Source organism: Salmo salar, chromosome ssa20 (genome assembly GCF_905237065.1).
Source record: "Salmo salar chromosome ssa20, Ssal_v3.1, whole genome shotgun sequence".
NCBI classification, from domain to species: Eukaryota; Metazoa; Chordata; class Actinopteri; order Salmoniformes; family Salmonidae; genus Salmo; species Salmo salar.
In genome coordinates this window covers 49,370,087-49,389,870 of record NC_059461.1, presented here as the reverse complement: position 1 = coordinate 49,389,870, position 19,784 = coordinate 49,370,087, and the positions used below count along the sequence as shown (strand labels likewise).

The 19,784-nt window shown below is 48.6% G+C and overlaps 1 protein-coding gene across 7 annotated transcripts in view; it reads left to right on the top strand.

Moving 5' to 3' along the window:
* Positions 1 to 19,250, top strand: part of LOC106612745 (Down syndrome cell adhesion molecule-like protein 1 homolog) — a 137,478-nt gene extending 118,228 nt beyond the window's left edge. For 2 of the 7 annotated variants that reach the window (XM_045703562.1, XM_045703560.1), the window contains exons 20-34: positions 374 to 529; positions 3,226 to 3,365; positions 5,400 to 5,553; positions 6,726 to 6,843; positions 7,111 to 7,274; positions 7,360 to 7,458; positions 9,624 to 9,812; positions 10,834 to 11,121; positions 11,694 to 11,849; positions 12,114 to 12,144; positions 12,397 to 12,515; positions 12,671 to 12,823; positions 13,345 to 13,539; positions 14,074 to 14,409; positions 14,589 to 19,250. In XM_045703562.1, coding sequence (XP_045559518.1) covers positions 374 to 529; positions 3,226 to 3,365; positions 5,400 to 5,553; positions 6,726 to 6,843; positions 7,111 to 7,274; positions 7,360 to 7,458; positions 9,624 to 9,812; positions 10,834 to 11,121; positions 11,694 to 11,849; positions 12,114 to 12,144; positions 12,397 to 12,515; positions 12,671 to 12,823; positions 13,345 to 13,539; positions 14,074 to 14,409; positions 14,589 to 15,097 — 2,807 coding nt within the window. In that variant the 3' untranslated portion in view covers positions 15,098 to 19,250. Of the gene's footprint in view, positions 1 to 373; positions 530 to 3,225; positions 3,366 to 5,399; positions 5,554 to 5,672; positions 6,844 to 7,110; positions 7,275 to 7,359; positions 7,459 to 9,623; positions 9,813 to 10,833; positions 11,122 to 11,690; positions 11,850 to 12,113; positions 12,145 to 12,393; positions 12,516 to 12,670; positions 12,824 to 13,344; positions 13,540 to 14,073; positions 14,410 to 14,588 lie in introns of those variants that run through there. The other 5 variants (XM_045703561.1, XM_045703557.1, XM_045703559.1 and 2 more) reach the window with 4 other exon arrangements.
* Positions 19,251 to 19,784: the final 534 nt, after the last annotated feature.

The following is a 19,784-nucleotide window of genomic DNA, read 5'->3' as shown; positions in this document are numbered from 1 at the left end:
ACCAACCCCAACCACCAGCCTGCCGCTCTTACTACACATGTTCCAAGCAAATGCCAACGAGCCCCTAAACTAGCTGATCATACTACAAACCTGAACCTCCTCAAAGCTACTCCTCGTGCAGCGATACGGTATAAGGGCCATGTGCTGTGTCCAGTTATCCGTCTGTATCTTTGTGCATGTGTTGGTGTGCTTTAGTGGTTCTGTTTGGGAAACTCGTCCTGAGGACTGATCATATCCTTTCCCCATTTTCCAACTCCTTCCCCGCTCGTCCTCTCTTCTTCCCCTTGTCCTTTTGTCTAACTCTACACACTCTTCATTCTGCTACCCTCTATCCCTCCGTCTCTTTCCATCCCGCTCCCTCTGTCTCTGTCAGAATGGGGAGAGATGCAGAACATCACGACATCTCGTGAGCAGGTGGAGCTGAGAGGGCTGGAGAAGTTCACTAACTACAGTGTGCAGGTGCTGGCCTACACACAGGCTGGGGACGGGGTCAGGAGCAATGTGCTGTACATCCAAACCCGCGAGGACCGTGAGTGCGCGCGCACACGCACACACACACACACACACACACACACGCCCCTCCACATACACAAACATATACACAGAGGAATGCATGCACACACATGTTTTGAGGGTGTGGCCTACTGCTAGATAAGGTGTGGGAACCTGGGGTTAGTTTGTGGGGTGTGAGGGGGATGGAAGGATGGCAGGAGGCTGGGCTGGGGTTAGTTTGTGGGGTGTGAGGGGGATGGAAGGATGGCAGGAGGCTGGGCTGGGGTTAGTTGGTGGGGTGTGAGGGGGATGGATGGATGGCAGGAGGCTGGGGTTAGTTTGTGGGGTGTGAGGGGGATGGATGGCAGAGGGCTGGGGTCATTTTGTGGGGTGTGAGGGGGATGGATGGATGGCAGGGGGCTGGGATTAGTGCGTGAGGGGTAGATGGATGGATGGATGGATGACAGGGGCTGGGCTGGGGTTAGTGTGTGGGGTGTGAGGGGGTGGATGGATGGCAGGGGGCTGGGCTGGGGTTAGTTTGTGGGGTGTGAGGGGGTGGATGGATGGCAGGGGGCTGGGGTTAGTTTGTGGGGTGTGAGGGGGATGGATGGATGACATGGGGCTGGGCTGGGGTTAGTGTGTGGGGTGTGAGGGGGATGGATGGATGGCTGGAGGCTGGGCTGGGGTTAGTGTGTGGGGTGTGAGGGGGATGGATGGATGGCAGGGGGCTGGGGTTAGTGTGTGGGGTGTGAGGGGGTGGATGGATGGCAGGGGGCTGGGCTGGGGTTAGTTTGTGGGGTGTGAGGGGTGGATGGATGGCAGGGGGCTGGGGTTAGTCTGTGGGGTGTGAGGGGTGGATGGATGGCAGGGGGCTGGGGTTAGTCTGTGGGGTGTGAGGGGTGGATGGATGGCAGGGGGCTGGGGTTAGTCTGTGGGGTGTGAGGGGGTGGATGGATGACAGGGGGCTGATGTCGGGTTTAGGAAGCTGAGGTTGCTGATTAATACCTCTTTGTGCTGTGATGTGCTATTACTAGTACTAATGAAACTAAGATGCCAAAGGGTGTGTGTTTAAAGGGCATAAGTGTGTGTGTGTGTGTGTGTGTGTGTGTGTGTGTGTGTGTGTGTGTGTGTGTGTGTGTGTGTGTGTGTGTGTGTGTGTGTGTGTGTGTGTGTGTGTGTGTGTGTGTGTGTGTGTGTGTGTACATCTGCATCTACGTGTGTGTGTCCAGCTCAGCACCCAGCACAAGGAGAGAGATTAATTATTTGTGGCTTAGAGATAATTAATTTTGTGCTTACACTGGTGGGCTGTGGATTACATCCTCTCATCCCTGGGGCAAAGCTGGGGTGGGGGCCGGGGTTTGGAAACAGAGGGAAGGAGGGACGGAGGAGAGATTCTCAGAAGTCTTATTTCAGAGGTCTTTCTTCTATTCCTCTCTCTCTCTCTCTCTCTCTCTCTGTTCTCTCTCTCTCTCTGTTCTCTCTCTCTCTCTGTTCTCTCTCTCTCTCTGTTCTCTCTCTCTGTTCTCTCTCTCTCTCTCTCTCTCTGTTCTCTCTCTCTCTCTCTCTCTCTCTCTGTTCTCTCTTTCTCTCTCTCTCTGTTCTCTCTCTCTCTGTTCTCTCTCTCTGTTCTCTCTCTCTCTCTCTCTGTTCTCTCTTTCTCTCTCTCTCTGTTCTCTCTTTCTCTCTCTCTCTCTCTCTCTCTCTCTCTCTCTCTCTCTCTGTTCTCTCTCTCTCTCTCTCTGTTCTCTATCTTTCTCTTACCCTCTGTATTCTCTCAGTGAATGTCTCTGTCTATGAGTTCTTCAGACTGGCTTTGTGTGTGTGTTTGTGTGTGTGTGTTGGCTAGCTGAGTGTTCCTCTACGTCTGATGTGGGTTGACAGTGTGTCCAGGGGCACCCTCTTCACATACGTCCAAGAGAATTCTCTCTCTTCTCCCTCTTTTCATTCGTCTCGCTCTCCCTCTCTCTGCCCCTGGGTCTGTCTCCAGCATATGGAGTAGTGATTGGTGTAGAATTGTGCAAACGCCTATCTCTCTCTCTCTCTCTCTTTCTGTCTCTCTCTGTCTCTCTTTCTGTCTCTCTCTCTCCCTCCTGTCTCCTCTCCTCTGTTAGTCTTGTGAGCCTCTTAAAATTACAGGCTGAGACCAGCAAAGCTGCAAAAAGCCTGCTAACTGTAACACTTCCCTAAGACCTTCTCTTTCCATGACAGACTGACCAGGTGAATTCAGGTGAAAGACATGATCACTTATTGATGTCACTTGTTAAATCCACTTCAATCAGTGTAGATGAAGGGGAGGAGACAGGTTAAAGAATGATTTTTAAGCCTTGAGACAACTGAGACATGGATTGTGTATGTGTGCCATTCAGAGGGTGAATGGGCAATGCAAAAGATGTAAGTACCTTTGAACGGGATATGGTAGTCGGTGCCAGGCACACTGGTTTAATTGTGTCAAGAAATGAAATACTGCTGGGTTTTTCACTCTCAACAGTTCCCTGTGTGTTTCAAGAATGGTCCAGCCAACTTGAGAGAACTGTGGGAAGTACACTTTCAACCCCTTGTAGAGTCCATGCCGTGACAAATTGAGTGTTTTACAACAAGCTGAATATTCCACGTCACACCTTGAAGGAGCAAGCAGTTACAGTATTGCTCTTTATGTTGATGTCCATTTGTCTCTTTTCATTTCCTTTCCTCTCTGTAACGGTCTCTCTCTCCTGCTCTCGCTCTGTGACTCAGACCCTGGCCCCCCGGCTGGCATCAAAGCTGTGCCCTCATCCACCAGCAGTGTGGTGGTTTCCTGGCTACCCCCGCACAAGCCCAATGGAATCATCCGCAAGTACACCATCTACTGCTCCAGCCCCGGATCAGGCCAACCGGTGAGTTGGGAGAGGGGCTGAATGGGGGTTTTGTCCATCATTTGGTTTTGTCCATCTCCCTCACTTGGAGGGTCTCTTGGCACAAATGATAATACACTCTCCTCTGAATGTGTTTGTTTGTCTACAAGTATTTTCGTGTCTATCCCTGTGTGTGTGTGTGTGTGTGTGAGTGTGTGTGTGTGTGTGTGTGTGTGTGTGTGTGTGTGTGTGTGTGTGTGTGTGTGCATGTGGTCTGATGCTGCAGTATCAGCAGGATGAGTGTGAAATAACCTCATACCGCAGTGTGTGTGCGTGTAACTTCACCCTTCTGCTTCATTTGCATATCTGCGTCTCATCACGTTGCCAGGACAACCTCATCTGTTCATCAACGAGTGCAGGAAACAAGCTGACAGCAAAGACACACACACTCACTCTCTCTCTCTCTCTCTCTCTCTCTCTCTCTCTCTCTCTCTCTCTCTCTCTCTCACACACACACTTTTCCAGCTATACAGCAAGTTCTGAAATACATGCATAAAACACCTCTTCCAGCATATTCACACAGACGTATGCACACACATATCTGAACACACACAGATATTATGTGTACCTTTACACCAAATGAATGTACCCCATCCAGACATACACATGCTCACTCTACTCCTCTTCTCTCCCTCTTCTCTCCTGGCCCCCACGCAGAGTGAGGGATGATTACTATGTAAATGAGTGCGACTGGAGAGAGGGATGAGGGGAGGGTGGGTCAGACACACCGCGCGGGGAGTACTTTTGTTCCTCTTTTCATTATCTCCCTCTATCGCTCCCCGGATTAGCGCTATCTCCACGCCGGAGGAATATTTTAATATCCGTTACACACTCCTCCCCTCCCCTCCTACCATCCATCCATCCTCTAGGGAGATAAGGAACGAGAGGAACGAGAGAGCACACTAGAAGGAGAGAGAAGGGAGGCAAGGGAGACAGAGAGGGGGGAGGGAGAAAGCTGTGATGAACCCAGCCACCCCAGTAGATCCCTACAGGCCTGCGTTCAGTTGAGAAACAGGGGAAAAACAACATGAACACGTGAATAAATGTGCCCAGAATAAACCTTTCTGCACAACAGTTTGATAGTGATACTGTATGAATATGGAGATATGCTCTTCTCTCTCTCTCTCTCTAGTCTGAGTAGAGATGAGCAGCACAGTGACAGGCTGAGTAGCTGGAGGGCCACAGACTCACTTGGTGGGAGGGGAAGGGGGGGCACTTCCTGGGTGCTGGGGTACCTGGGGGGTGTTTGATTGGCGTGGTGAAGGGGTGTGGGTGTGTGTGTGTATGGACAGTGATGAGGATGTGTCTAGACAGCAGACACACGGCTGGCTTAAACACACCACAATTACACCGAGCCCTGGCATCCATCCCCAGGTCATATCTGCCTGTGTGTGTGTGTGTGTGTGTGTGTGTGTGTGTGTGTGTGTGTGTGTGTGCGCGCATGTGAGAGTCCTTGTGCTCTCCTCTGCTGCTGCCTGCAGTAGATAGCCCTCATTAGACCGTCTGATTGTTAATGATATCTCTAGCTGACTGATTGTTCTGTCCTCCGTTGTCTCCCTCCCTCGCTCTCATCTAACCGCCTGCGCTCCCCACGGTCTCCCCACTCTCTCTCTCCCCCAGAGGGGGGCCTGTGTGCTCCCCATGCTCTCTCCCCTCACCCATCTGTCTCCCATCCCTCCTCCCCATCAACTCTACACTCATACACGCTCTAGCATTTTGGACTGCAGAAAAATAATGTAACAGAGAAAAAGTTCCGGGAAACATGTTGTCTGTGCTGCTTTTCAAAGGCAACCTGAAGCTCTCTGCGTCTGTCAGTAGTAGTAGCTGTCTTGTCCTGATTGCGTCGCTCAGAGCGTCGCCTCTTTTCCATCGTTGTTCTTATAGCGTCTGGAGCCCATCTCTGAGTCAGAGTGCTGATCTAGGATCTGTCCATATAATCTTGTTCATTGTGGTCTTAAAGGTAAAACAGATTCTAGATCAGCGCCGGAGTGGACAGTGTGATGTTTTCTCCCCCAGGCCCCCAGTGAGTACGAGGCCAACCCCGAGCTGCTGTTCTACCGGGTCACCCACCTGAACCGGGGACAGCAGTACCTCATCTGGGCCGCCGCTGTCACCACCGCCGGACGGGGGAACATCAGCGACAAGGTCACTGTGGAGCCTGCTGGGAAGGGTGAGCCCTCCACAGGGGGATGGGGGAAGGGAAGGGGGCACGAGGATGGCGTTAAGGGGTTACAGGGTTGGTTAACCTCTGGCTTTTAAAATCCCCTCCGTCAATCTCTCTGTCCACAGATTTGTCCCTGCCCCTCTTCCCTTTCTTTTAACTCTCTCTATTTTTCACCATTTCTCTCGCTCCTCGGTTACTTTATTCTCTTTATCTCCCTCTCCTCTCTCTATTCATCTCTCCCTCTCTCCCCTTTCTCGCTCTCTCCCTCTCTCTTCTCTATCTCTCTCTCTCTCCCACTCCCCTCTCTCTCCCACTTTTTCCTCTCTCCTCTTTCTATCATTTCTGTCCATCCTCTCCTGATTTGATAGAGAGCAGGCTGTTTGACAGAGGCCGGTGTTCTTAATGAGGATATGAAGACCTACAGGGCACTGGTCAGATGAGCTGGCCTGCCCTGGATGGGGGAGGGAGGGGAGGGAGGGAGGAGGAGAGAGACCTGGTTAATACACAGAGCAGTAGAGGGGCAGACTGGGCTGAGCAAATGAAGAGGGCAGTTGAATCAATAGCCTTTGGATTAAAGAGGGGGAGAGAGAATGAGTAAGAGGGTGCACTCTCGGTACGTACACGCTCCTTTTTTCTCCCTTCCTGTGACTGTCTCTGTCTCTTTCTCTTGTGTGTGTGTGTATGTGTGTGTGACGGTGTCTCTCTGTGCCAGCTGATAAGCAGCAGTAGTAAAAGGCTGTATGCTCCAGGCCGGCCCACTCAGTACTGCATTCAGCCACAGAACAAGAGCACAGGGATAATAGCATTAAGACGGCACGAGTGCAAAATACAGTGAGTGAGTGAGAGAGTGAGAGAGAGAGAGAGTGAGTGGGAGAGAGACGTGTGCGTACATGAGACATGCAAACACAAAAAGGTGAATGAATGAAAACAGGCCATTGCTGAAGGAGCCATCAGTCATATTAATTCATTTAGATATGCTCCCTCTTTTATATAGTCTTTCCTTTGTCACTTAAATGTGTGGGACCCTGTTCCCTAAAACTGGACAGTGTATGCGTTGTTTGATTTAAATGAAAATTCACGAAATGAAAAAAGTTAATGAAGAATGAGTATATTGTTAAAAGTACACAACTATTACCTCTCAAAGCAACTCTTTCTCAACTTGTCACTCCCTTCCTCAGCCCCAGCTAAGATCCTATCGTTCGGCGGTACAGTGACCACTCCCTGGATGAAGGAAGTGAGGCTACCCTGCAGCTCAGTGGGCGAACCCACCCCCACCATCAAATGGACCAAAGACAGGTGAGACCCTAACCTCCTCAGCCCCTCCTCTCTGCCAGTCTACCCCGACACACTACCACCGTGACTACCTCCCTCCATCTCTAGAACCCCAACTCCACCATCCACTGGACCAGTGTTAAATCAGTTTACGTCAGCGTTCCCTCGCTCTCTCTCTCTCTACCTCTCTCTTCCTCGCTCTCTCTCTCTACCTCTCTCTTTATCCCGCCATGTATCTCTTTCTCCCCCTCCGCCCCTCTCTCCCTCCCTCCCTCCCTCCCTCTATCTCAGTGAGGACACGGCTATCCCGGTGACTCTGGACGGTCAGAGGCTCATCATGGCCAATGGCACACTGATCCTGCGCTCTGTGAAAGCTGAGGATTCTGGGTATTACACGTGCACGGCCACCAACACGCTGGGCTTTGACACCATCATTGTCAACCTGCTGGTGCAAGGTGAGACCCAGCACACTGGAATCACCCTCTTATTGGTTAACCAGTTGTGATCTAGTACGCTGACCGTGTGCGTGTGTCCCTGTAGTTCCTCCAGACCAGCCCCGTCTGACTGTCTCCACCACCTCCACCTCCTCTATCACCCTGGCCTGGATCCCTGGGGACAACGGAGGATCCTCCATCAGAGGTATTTACCAGTCTTGCTGTGCCCGAGCATATGTTTACATTTGCTTTTCTTTTTTTTAAATGTAGCTCACTTCTCTCTCCTGCGGTTCAGCCAACACCTGTGCTTTTTCTTTCTTTCCATCCCAGTCCCTGTGCCCGTCCTTCTCCTCTCTCTTATTTAGTCTTTCCATTCATCCTCTGTCTCTCTCTCTCTGCTTGCCCTCTGTCCATCTCTCCATTCTGTCTCTTTGTTAGTTTGCATTACCATGCTATCTGTTTATTGACTGGTGGTCCACTGTTTTGGTCCACTGTTTTGGTTCCTAGTTAAGGAGCTGTCTCATTGATTATCTGACTACCGTGCTGTGTGTGTGTGTGTTCAGTGTGTGTGCAATGTTCAGTGTGCGTATTTGTTCAGTGGGCTCTGTTTTAACAAACCTAATGCAATGGTAAATGTAACTGCTGACACTAGGGCTTTTGGTCCAGGGGTGTCAGTAATACTTTTGTAATTTTCACAGTCGTTATTATGAGCGCAATAGCTGGCGGTATCGCGAAAGGGCTGGGTTTGGATGAATAAACAAGTTGTAGGTGTGCCAAGGGCTTGGCCACTCACTGGCCAATCGAGGCATTCCATGGCTTAAGCGTGCATGCGTTTGTCTCATGTTCTGTAGGTTATTGATGTCTTTGCATTGCCGTCTAACTCCAAATCGTCTGGGGGCGCCGAAATATTATCATCCTAGTCCATTGTGGATTGATACTACAGTTTATTAAATAGCACAGGCTACAGTAACGAGTGACAGAAAAACAGTAGCCCACCTCAGCGCAAGCAAGCTTTGTTCGTTTGTGTACCATGCTATCTGTTTATTGACTGGTGTCCACTCTGTTTTGGTTCCCAGTTAGGGGAGCTGTCTCATTGACTATCTGACTACCATGCGGTGTGTGTGTGTGTGTTCACTGTGTGTCCAATTTGCAGTGTGCATATTTGTTCAGTGGGCTCTGGTAAATTACCAATCCTAGCGCTTAGGTTTGAAAATAGAATGCCGGCTTGAATAGGTTTAAATTGCAAACGAGCGTGCGTTTTGACAATTGCATTGGCTTAACAGCAGCCAAAAATAGAGCCCAGTATACACACCTTTTCAACAGGCAGTCTTTGATTCACTTCGCCTGTGTTTGTATTAGTGCATCTCTCTCTGTAAGTTTGTCTGTCCCTCCGGATGTCTGTCTGTATGTCCTGTGTCTGGTGTCTCTCTGTCCATAAGGTGGTCTGTGGGACTGACAGTAGCTACCATGTTCATAGGAGTCTACGACTAATCCTGCCAACCTGTCCCATGTGATCCACTGATGACAGTGTAGACATAGACTCCTCAGTTCCCCGGGCGCTGAAGACGTGGATGTTGATTATGGCAGCCCCCCACACCTCTCTGATTCAGAGGGGTTGGGTTAAATGCGGAAGACACATTTCAGTTGAATGCTTTCAGTTGGTGGTGGTAGGGAGAGGGAGACTGGTTGGCTTTATCCACTGTTTGTCTGGGAAAGTAGTAATACCTCTAAAAGCACACTAAAAAGCCAGTAGGCTTTCTACACAGGTCAATCCGTCTGGCATGCCACCCTTTATTGTGCCATCTGCCAGAGAGAAAGAAAGACAGACAGAGATGGAGGGAGAGAGAGAGAGAGAGAGAGCAGAAGAGAAGGGTCAGAACTAGAGAGAGAGTTATAAACAGACTATAAATCCAAGGCAGCTGATTATTACTGCAGATGCCATATTGTGTTCTCATTTGCATATATGCCCGGTCAGCGCCCTCCCAAACCCAGCTGGGGGCTTCTGGGAACGTAATGGCGGCATAGAACAGTCATAAATGCAGCCTTCTCCATCTGGATCTATGGTAGTGGAGGAGATGTATGACGCACCATCCCCCTCTGGTGTTATCCAGTGGTACTGACACAATGAAATCTGAACCTGGCTGAATGAACCAGCTGAATATTGCAAAAATATTTGGGTATCTGGCGCGTTTAAATGTTCAAGTATTTACATGTAATGTATTATTTCAAATTTTCTCTTTTATCAGAAGGTTGAAAAATAACATCTGAAAAGAAGAACAATGTGTGTGTGTGTGTGTGTGTGTGTGTGTGTGTGTGTGTGTGTGTGTGTGTGTGTGTGTGTGTGTGTGTGTGTGTGTGTGTGTTCCCCAGGTTTCGTGCTGCAGTACTCGGTGGACAACATGGAGGGTTGGAGGGATGTGTTCATCAGTTCCAGTGAGAGGTCCTTCAAGCTGGACAACCTACGCTGTGGCACCTGGTACAAGGTCAAACTGGCCGCCAAGAACAGCGTGGGAGCGGGACGCATCAGTGAAATCATCGAGGCTAAGACCCACGGACGAGGTAAGGGAGAGGGGGAGGATGGCCCGGGGGATACAGGGACATGGGAGGGTTTAGTCGACAGGAGAGGCGAGGAGGGGCAGAGAGGGAGGACCTAAAGTAGATGGTTATAGGTGTGAGAGGGGTAATGGCTATAGGTGTGAGAGGGGTAATGGCTATAGCTGTGAGAGGGGTAATGGCTATAGCTGTGAGAGGGGTAATGGCTATAGCTGTGAGAGGGGTAATGACTATAGCTGTGAGAGGGGTAATGGCTATAGCTGTGAGAGGGGTAATGGCTATAGCTGTGAGAGGGGTAATGGCTATAGCTGTGAGAGGGGTGATAGTTATAGCTGTGAGAGGGGTGATAGTTATAGCTGTGAGAGGGGTGATGGTTATAGCTGTGAGAGGGGTGATGGTTCTAGCTGTGAGAGGGGTAATGGCTATAACTGTGAGAGGGGTAATGTTATAACTGTGAGAGGGGTAATGTTATAGCTGTGAGAGGGGTGATGGTTATAGCTGTGAGAGGGGTGATGGCTATAACTGTGAGAGGGGTGATGGCTATAACTGTGAGAGGGGTGATGGCTATAGCTGTGAGAGGGGTGATGGTTATAACTGTGAGAGGGGTAATGTTATAGCTGTGAGAGGGGTGATGGTTATAGCTGTGAGAGGGGTGATGGCTATAACTGTGAGAGGGGTGATGGCTATAACTGTGAGAGGGGTGATGGCTATAGCTGTGAGAGGGGTGATGGCTATAGCTGTGAGAGGGGTGATGGCTATAGCTGTGAGAGGGGTGATGGTTATAGCTGTGAGAGGGGTAATGGTTATAGCTGTGAGAGGGGTGATGGTTATAGCTGTGAGAGGGGTGATGGTTATAGCTGTGAGAGGGGTAATGGTTATAGCTGTGAGAGGGGTAATGGGTATAGCTGTGAGAGGGGTAATGAGGTAGACAGGTAGATTCATAGAATTCAATCACACTTACCATATCATAATATTTCAAAAAAACTGTTTAGTGAGAACTAACACCTTCCTGCCCCACCTCTTCCAGAGCCCCAGTTCAATAAGGAACAGCCAGTGTTCACCCACGTCAACTCTACCCACGCCCGGCTCAACCTGCAGGGCTGGGCGAGCGGTGGCTGCCCCATCACGGCCGTGCTGCTGGAGTTCAGACCTAAGGGCAACTGGGCGTGGCAGAACGTGCGCACCAACGCCACGGCCGACGTGTTCCTGGCTGAGCTCCGCGAGGCCACCTGGTACGAGCTGAAGATGAAGGCTTGTAACAGCGCCGGCTGCGGGAACCAGAGCTCTCAGTTCGCCACGCTGGACTACGATGGCAGTGAGTATAAGCTGGTTTAATTTCTCTGGCCTGTGTGGTCCAGTGGTTAGTGTCGCGGACTCTGAGTCGGCATGAGTCCAGAGAATGATAAGTGTGTGCAAAGCTGTCATCAAGGCAAAGGATGGCTACTTTAAAGAATGTCAAATATAAAATATATTTTGATTTGTTTAACACTTCTTTGGTTACTACATGATTCCATATGTGTTATTTCATAGTTTTGATGTCTTCACTATTATTCTACATGTAGAAAATCGTTAAAAAAAATCTAAAATTATTATGAGTAGGTGTGTCCAAAAGTTTGACTGGTACTGTATTTAAAACCTGATATAATGTCTTATAACCTTGTCATATAACCTGATATAATGTCTTATAACCTTGTCATATAACCTGATATAATGTCTTATAACCTTGTCATATAACCTGATATAATGTCTTATAACCTTGTCATATAACCTGATATAATGTCTTATAACCTTGTCATATAACCTGATATAATGTCTTATAACCTTGTCATATAACCTGATATAATGTCTTATAACCTTGTCGTGTAACCTGATATATTTTCTAAGCAGGTACCATCCCTCCCATCAAGTCAGCGCGGCCGGAGGGCGACGACGTTAAGAAGCTCTTCTCCATCGGCTGCCCTGTCATCCTAGTCACTCTGGTCGTCGCCCTGCTCTTCATCATCCGCAAGAAACGCAAAGAGAAGAGACTGAAGCGACTGAGAGGTGAGGGGGGAAAAGGGGGAGGGGGGGTGAGGAAGAGAGAGGTGTGGAGAAGAGCTATGAGGTTGACTAAGGGAGGGAGCGAACGAGAGGAGAGGGGGTGAGAAGAAAGATGGATCTGGGGTGAGAGAGGAAGGAGAGGTGTGGAGAAGAGACTGAGGGGTGAGAGAGGGAGGAGAGGACATTTTGGAGAGAGAGCGTAAGGAAGATCTGACTAATTGTTCTCCATATAACTGAAGCCCTGCTCTTTCTTTACGTTCCCTCTAGATGCCAAAAGCCTGGCTGAGATGCTGATCAGGTAATATATCTTCTCTCTGCTGTTCCTCTGTTTACAGTTCATACCCCAATGGAAGCATTCATACAACACACTGAAATTAACATTTTAGAGAACATTACAAATGTGTGGTTACCTTACCTCTAGATATAGTAAATGTCTTAAGATGGATCAATCCTATTTCTGAAAATGGGAATTTACGCTCTCTGTGTGTGTGTGTGTGTGTGTGTGTGTGTGTGTGTGTGTGTGTGTGTGTGCCTTGTGTCCCTGGAGCAGTAAGAATAACCGGAGCTTTGACACCCCTGTGAAGGGGCCCCCCCAGGGCCCCCGACTCCACATCGATATCCCCAGAGTCCAGCTGCTCATCGAGGACAAGGAGGGCATCAAACAGATCGGTGTGTGTGTGTGTGTTGCTGTGTTTTGATGAGTGCCTACCTGATACGGATGTTATTACTATTTTCGACCTACACTATAATGCAAATGTCTGTTCATGAATGAGTATGAATCATCAGTCGTGAATAATTGTTCCTTCTGTCAATCCCTCTGCTAGGTGAAGACAAAGCCACCATCCCAGTGACGGACACAGAGTTCAGCCAGAATGTGAATCCACAGAGCTTCTGTACGGGTGTGTCTGTGCATCACCCCGCCCTCATCCAGAACACCGGCCCTCTGATTGATATGTCCGATATCAGACCAGGGACCAGTAAGTGGAGAGCCCTAACTGCTCTACATCGTAAAGTTCTATTATATCTTGTCCATTCCTTCCATCATTGCCTTCAACTTGCTGACTCTTGTGTTCTCCTCCCTTTCTCCCACCTCCTTCCTCCCTCTCCCCCCGCCCTTCCTCCCACCTCTCCTCCTTCCTCCCTCTCCCCCCTCTCCTCCTTCCTCCCTCTCCCCCCGCCCTTCCTCCCACCTCTCCTCCGTCCTCCCTCTCCTTCCTCCCTCTCCCCCCGCCCTTCCTCCCACCACTCCTCCCCTCCTCCACCTCTCCCCCTTCCTCCCTTCCTCCCCCTCCCCCCGCCCTTCCTCCTTCCTCCCTCTCCCCCCTCCCTTCCTCCCACCACTCCTCCCCTCCTCCACCTATCCTACCTTCCTCCCCCGCCCTTCCTCCTTCCTCCCTCTCCCCCCTCTCTTCCTCCCACCACTCCTCCCCTCCTCCACCTCTCCTACCTTCTTCCCACCTCCTCCTCTCTTCCCTCTCCTCCCTCTCTCCCCCGGTAGACCCGGTGTCGAGGAAGAGCGTGAAGTCGGCCCACAGTACGAGGAACCGCTACTCCAGCCAGTGGACCCTGACCAAGTGCCAGTCGTCCACGCCCGCCCGTACCCTCACCTCTGACTGGCGCACCGTGGGCTCCCAGCATGGCATCACCGTCACCGAGAGCGACAGCTACAGCGCCAGCCTTTCACAGGACACGGGTGAGCCTGGCACATCTTGCGCACGCACGCACACACACACACACACACACACACACACACACACACACACACCCTCATGGTATACACACACACTCATGACACACACACTCTTGTAACACACACACTCATACTATATACACACACACACACACACACAAACAGTATTGACATACATACATACATACATACATACATACATACATACATACATACATACATACATACATACATACATACATACATACATACATACATACATACATACATACATACATACATACATACATACATACATACATACATATACAAAGGACACAAGTGAGCCACCCAAAACATAGGCTACATACACACACATTGTAGTGCAAGGAGATGGTGTAAGATTGGTGCATTTCATGTACAACACCAACTCTCTCTCTCTCTTTCTCGGTCTCTCCCTCTCGCTCTCTTTCTCTGTCACTCTCTCCCTCTCCCGCTCTCACTCCCTCTCGCCCTCTGTCTCCCTCTCTCTCTCTCTCTCCCTCTCTTTGTCATCAGATAAGGGGCGTAACAGCATGGTGTCTACAGAGAGTGCGTCGTCCACCTATGAGGAGCTGGCGCGGGCCTACGAACACGCCAAGCTTGAGGAGCACCTGCAGCACGCCAAGTTTGAGATCACTGAGTGCTTCATCTCAGACAGTTCCTCAGACCAGATGACCACGGGCACCAACGACAACGCCGACAGCATGACCTCCATGAGCACGCCGTCCGAGACGGGCCTGTGTCGCTTCACCGCCTCGCCACCCAAACCCCAGGACTACGACCGCGGCAGACCTACCAACGTAGCCGTGCCCATCCCCCACCGCGCCAACAAGAGCGAGTGGACTGGCAAAAGTGAGTATGAGACCTGCGCAAATGATCCTATAGGTCGGTGTAATGTAAAGGCCTCTAAGCATGGTTAGAGTGAGCAGGGTTGATTGCTGTACTTTAGACACATACCGGTACTCTGACATATAACAAATGTACCTGATAAAGATGCTTGTCAAATCCTCTCTTTCATCCCCTCATCCCAGGTGACTACTGTAACCTTCCCCTCTACATGAAGACAGACCCTTTCTTCCGGAAGCAGTCGGAGCAGCATGACCCGTGCCCGGTGGTGCCGCCCCGTGAGGCCTCCATCCGCAGCCTGGCCCAGCGGGCGTACCACACCCAGGGCCGCCACATGACTCTGGACTCCTCCAAGCAGCAGCAGGCTCTGACTGTGGGCCACGCTGGCCTGGCCGGCCTCAGCGGCTCAGGGGGAGCATCAGGGGGTGGTAGTGGTGTAGGAGGGGCGACTGGAGGGCCTTCTGGTGGTTCCAGCACCACCTCCCTGTCTCAGAGGACTCTCACCATGCCCGGTTCCTCCTCTTCCTCTGCCCAGAGCGCCGCTGCTGCCGCTACCGCCTCGGCCAGCGGGGGAGCCACGGGGGGAGACTCCAGAGACTCTCTGCTGGAGAGCAGCTCGTCAGGCCTGGGCAGACTAGAGAGACAGAAGCAGGCGGCTGGCGGGGCCTACTCCAAATCTTATACACTGGTGTAGCTGGAGCCGCCACTGGTGTAGATGTTGGAGCCTTGGGAAGGGTTAGGGGCCACACAGACACACGTACACACACCTGGCGCCTGCACTGTCAGGCCAAAGGGGCCGCTAGGCAGGGGCCAGATTGGGGTTTTTATAGCACAGGAGTTCGTCTTCTTTCTGCCAGTTTGTGTTTTCTCTGTCTATCCTTTTCTCTCTCTGTCTCGTTTTCTTCCCCTCTCTATCTATTTTTTAAATTTTATCTTCCCTGGAAATAACTTGCCAAACGCAACATAATTGTAATATTTGTTTTTTCAAACTTTTTTTTCTCTCTCTCTTTCTCTCTCGTTATCTGTTAAGACACCTCAGAACTTATGCACAAAATACTTTCCATGTGCACTTCTTTTCTTGAATTCAGAACGGTAAACGGAAAAAAAAAAAATATATTTAGAGTTTCACATAAACCTGTCTAGATGTTTTAGGCTGTTTTACGTGTTCCTTTTCATATCTCTGAACAGAGAGTTCAGAATTCATACAGCAGCGCATTGCCACGGAAAGTGCTTATGCATAAACCAACAACCTTGGTGTCTGTCTCTGGCCCTCCAAAGCCATCCCGGTAGGGACTCACACAAACAGGTAACAGACTGTGGTTTCAACGACGATGTTGGAGGAGTCTGGGGGGATTTTTTTCACGCAATTCATGACACGGCATAGAGTGTTGATGACTCTTTTATAGGACACCAGGAAACGGAGCGAGGGGGAAAAAACTGGAATCGTCCTCACACGAAAGATGAATCTGAACTGTTTTTGGTTTTTTTTACATTTTATTCCTCTTTTGGAATATATATACTCATGTGCATTAAAAGAGGGTAGAATGGATTCACAGAACCTTCACAAGCCTGTGTGTGTGTGTGTGCGTGTATATGTGTAAATATGTATACATGTGGCTGGCACACACCTGCAGTGGACCTTTTTAATCAATCTGTATGCTGACTCCTTGGCGGAGGCGTGAGTTGAAAACCTCCTGTCCATCTGCTACTGACAGTGTTTTGGGGACGATGATGTCACACTGTATGACGTCACATGTCGGTCTCTCCCTTCTGGACTGTGTGATTGACACTGGCAGCATCGCCTTGGAGACAATGAGTTGATTTGCTGTGCATTAGAGGTGCCACCCCTCCTCTTGGTCCTCTCTCTCGTTCTCTCCGTCCCCCTGAAGCAGGAAGAAGACCCTTTGTTCTGTCGTTAATTCGCGCTTGGTGCCAGACACCCCCATTCCTTCATACTGCCCCTCGGTCTACCCAAACCCCTGTAACCCTTCCCCATCACCCCACACCCCCACCCTCCATACTCCACCCCGTCCATACAGTCTCACTGTGACCTTCTAGCACACTCTGCTAGGCAGACAGACATTTATGACAATAGTTGGGACTGACTGACAAATGGACTGCAAGACAACAGAAAGACTGACTGATAAAAGATGAAACAGATGAAAAGATGGATGGATGAACAAGTTTCAGATTGAAACAGAGGAGAATGTACAAACATGATAATGCAGCGAGGAACATTGATTTCCAGGGAGAGATGGAAAGATAAGGCCGACAAAGGAGTTGTGTAAGTGTTTAGGGAAGGATGAAAGAGATGGCAGGTGAACATGAGTTATTCTTATGAAATGAAGTGGTCTCCAGAATAAATATGTTGTCGAAGGCCCCCCCCATCCCACTAAAACGTGTTTAAACTTATTGTTGGGTTCTGTTGACGTTTCTGTTATTATTTATATTGTTCATTATACACCCAAAGCTTAGCCCCATGACAAAGAAACGTCCTAAAAAAATAAAAATAATTGCTCACAATATTTGCAATGGAACATTTCAAATCAGGGCTCTCACAATATATAAAAAAAAATATATACAATATTTGTTGTCAAAGATGTGTACATATATATTTATATCTAAATATATAGCAAATATATAACTATTGAATAACGTAGAGAGATATAAAGTCATCGTAATGAAAAAATATATAAAAAGTGAGACAATCGCTCAGTGGATGAAGCCGTAGGTTAGGAGGAAGATGAGAAAGTGGGTCGAAGAATGGGAAACGGCTAGCACAACCAAGAAAGATATAGATGAAATAGAGAGCGAGCTACAGTATCTGAGGCCGAGTTTGGGGATGTGAACATTGATGCCATGGTCTCATGGGCGTTTGCCCCTGTGCCAGGTACATAGGTAGCTACAGTGCAGGAGCACAACTACACCAAACATGCCATTCAGGATGCAAAGTGTCTAAGTAGTTAATGATGGGTAGTACCTTAGCCAGTGAGGTCCGTTGCAAACTAATGCTGTCGATTTAGCATTTTGTAATGGTCAGAATGCCTTGTGGTCTGTGAACCCAATGGCAGCCAGTGTGGTTACTGTGTCTAATAACATCAGACCGGTGGTTGATTTGGTTTGGAGTTGCCCCTGTGGTCCACTGTGGTGAAGAATAGACACTGCTGTCATTTTGTGATCAGAATGTTTTTTTGTGGTCAGTGAGGTAAAGTGTGTTCATTGCGGTCAGCACAACCCTCTTTTAATTGTATTCTGTGGAAAGGGTGAGGGACATCACTAACATGAGAAAGGAAGATTTCAGGGAACCTCTAACCGTTTATAAGTACTTGTAGTGGATAGTTAGTGTGTAGCAGCTTCAGAGCTGAGTCACTTAGCTGAGGCAACATCCACTGTTGATTTCAGCTCAGAGCCTAACCCTGGCAGAACTAACCCTGGCACAACTAACCCTGGCACATGGGGATTCAGGTAACTGTGGTGGGCAATGCCAAGGCACCAACCCACCTTCTTATTGTCTACATCCCCAAATCTAAGGCCAACTTAAAAGTATGACCCTACTTCAGGTGTTAAGAGAGTGCAAAGGGTGGAACCAAATGTAACCTGTTGTATTGCACCTTCCGAAGGTGTGTTCTGTTGACAACCTCCATGACGTCTCATGACTGAACTTAGTGAAGACAGCACATAGTGACCTCTGTGTTTTACCGTTGTCATTATGTCCCTGCACAGTACTCCTATTCCGGACATACATATAACTGTTATAACTGAGAACACTCACGCTCCCTGCCTGTTGCAGACAGTGAACAGGCAGGGAGCGTTTGCAGAGAGAAGAATCTTTTCTTTCCGTTGATATTATTATGGTACTCTTTTATTTTGCTTTGGCTGCCTTGGTTATGCAATTATCTTGAAACGGTTTGAGACGCACAGTGGCGTCACGTGAAGGGGCAGGCCTGTCTAGCCAATTGAAATCAGGGACTCCCTAGCTCCAACCAATCACAGGAAAAGCTGTGTGCATATTGGGTGGGGTCAGGAATCAAACTCCCTCCCCAACCTACCCTAACCTTTGCCCCACCTATTTGACTAACCAGACCATCTTTTTCACCTGGTAATAACATGTGTCTTGTGATCAGATTTGACCCAAAATGTCTACTCCAGCCCAATTTGATCGGGTATGACCGGATGTGACCAAAGATCCATTCCCAGGACACATGTTAACACCAGGTCTAAAGGGGGTCTCAGATTACCCCCTCCCTGCACCTCCTGCCACAACAGCATTGCTACCCCACTATTAAAGACTCTTGTACATAGCAAAGTGTTTTGTATAAATACGTACTATTTTCAACATCTCCAGATGAAACCAGGGCACAATGTAAATGTTGATTAAAGTTATAACTTGAAACAGGAGAGGGTTAAAGAAAATTATAGAATTATAGTAACACTGCTTACAATTACAGTTTTGAATGGGGCAACAACAACAACAAAAAAATCCAGAGTGGACCACATATCGGCTTTCACAATTGGTTCCTCTTTTTCAAGAGGTTTTGTTGAGTTCATTTTTGGGAGCCATTGATTGCTTTGTATTGATTTTCTTTTTTGTAGTATTTTTTATTTTTATTTCTGTTGAGGAAAAACGGCATTGCATGCTCTGAATATTTTGCTGGTTATAAAAAGGAAAATGGAGAAACAAACACGAGAAAGGGGTGAGGGGAAAAAAGCATTCCTAAACTTTTATGGAAACGTTGCTTCAATTTGCAATTGCTTGTTTAACTCCACGGTTTTTTTTTCTATGAAAACAAACAAAACTAGAAAAAGAGTACTCCAACACCTTGTGCAATAAAGCTATCTTTCTATGAGTCAAGTCTTCCTTTTTCCATCCTTTCCTTTATGCTGGATTAAGGGGTGTATTTATTTGTACAGACCGTGGCAAAATGTTTTGCAATGGAAAACATTTTGAAACTAAAACGAGCAAGTCTTATTGAAAACCTCACAAGAATGATTGATTATGCAGTAGGAATAACACAAATGTGAAATTGGAGCAATCCATTACTTCGACACGAGGTAACAACAAAAAGAAAACCAATCCAGGATTACTGAGGAGTTTAATGGGTGTATATGTTTTTTATTTACATTCCATCTATTTGAAACATAATGCATACAGTACAATGTGCATGCTCTCACACAGAGATGCTGACACTCTCACACGCTCGCAGACACACACAAACATACTCTCACACGTTTTAACCTTTATTTAACCTGGCAAGTCAGTTAAGAACAAATTCTTATTTACAACGACAGCCTAGGAACAGTGGGTTAACTGCCTTGTTCAGGGGCAGAACGACAGAATGTTACCTTGTCAGCTCGGGGATTCGATCTAGCAACCTTTTGGT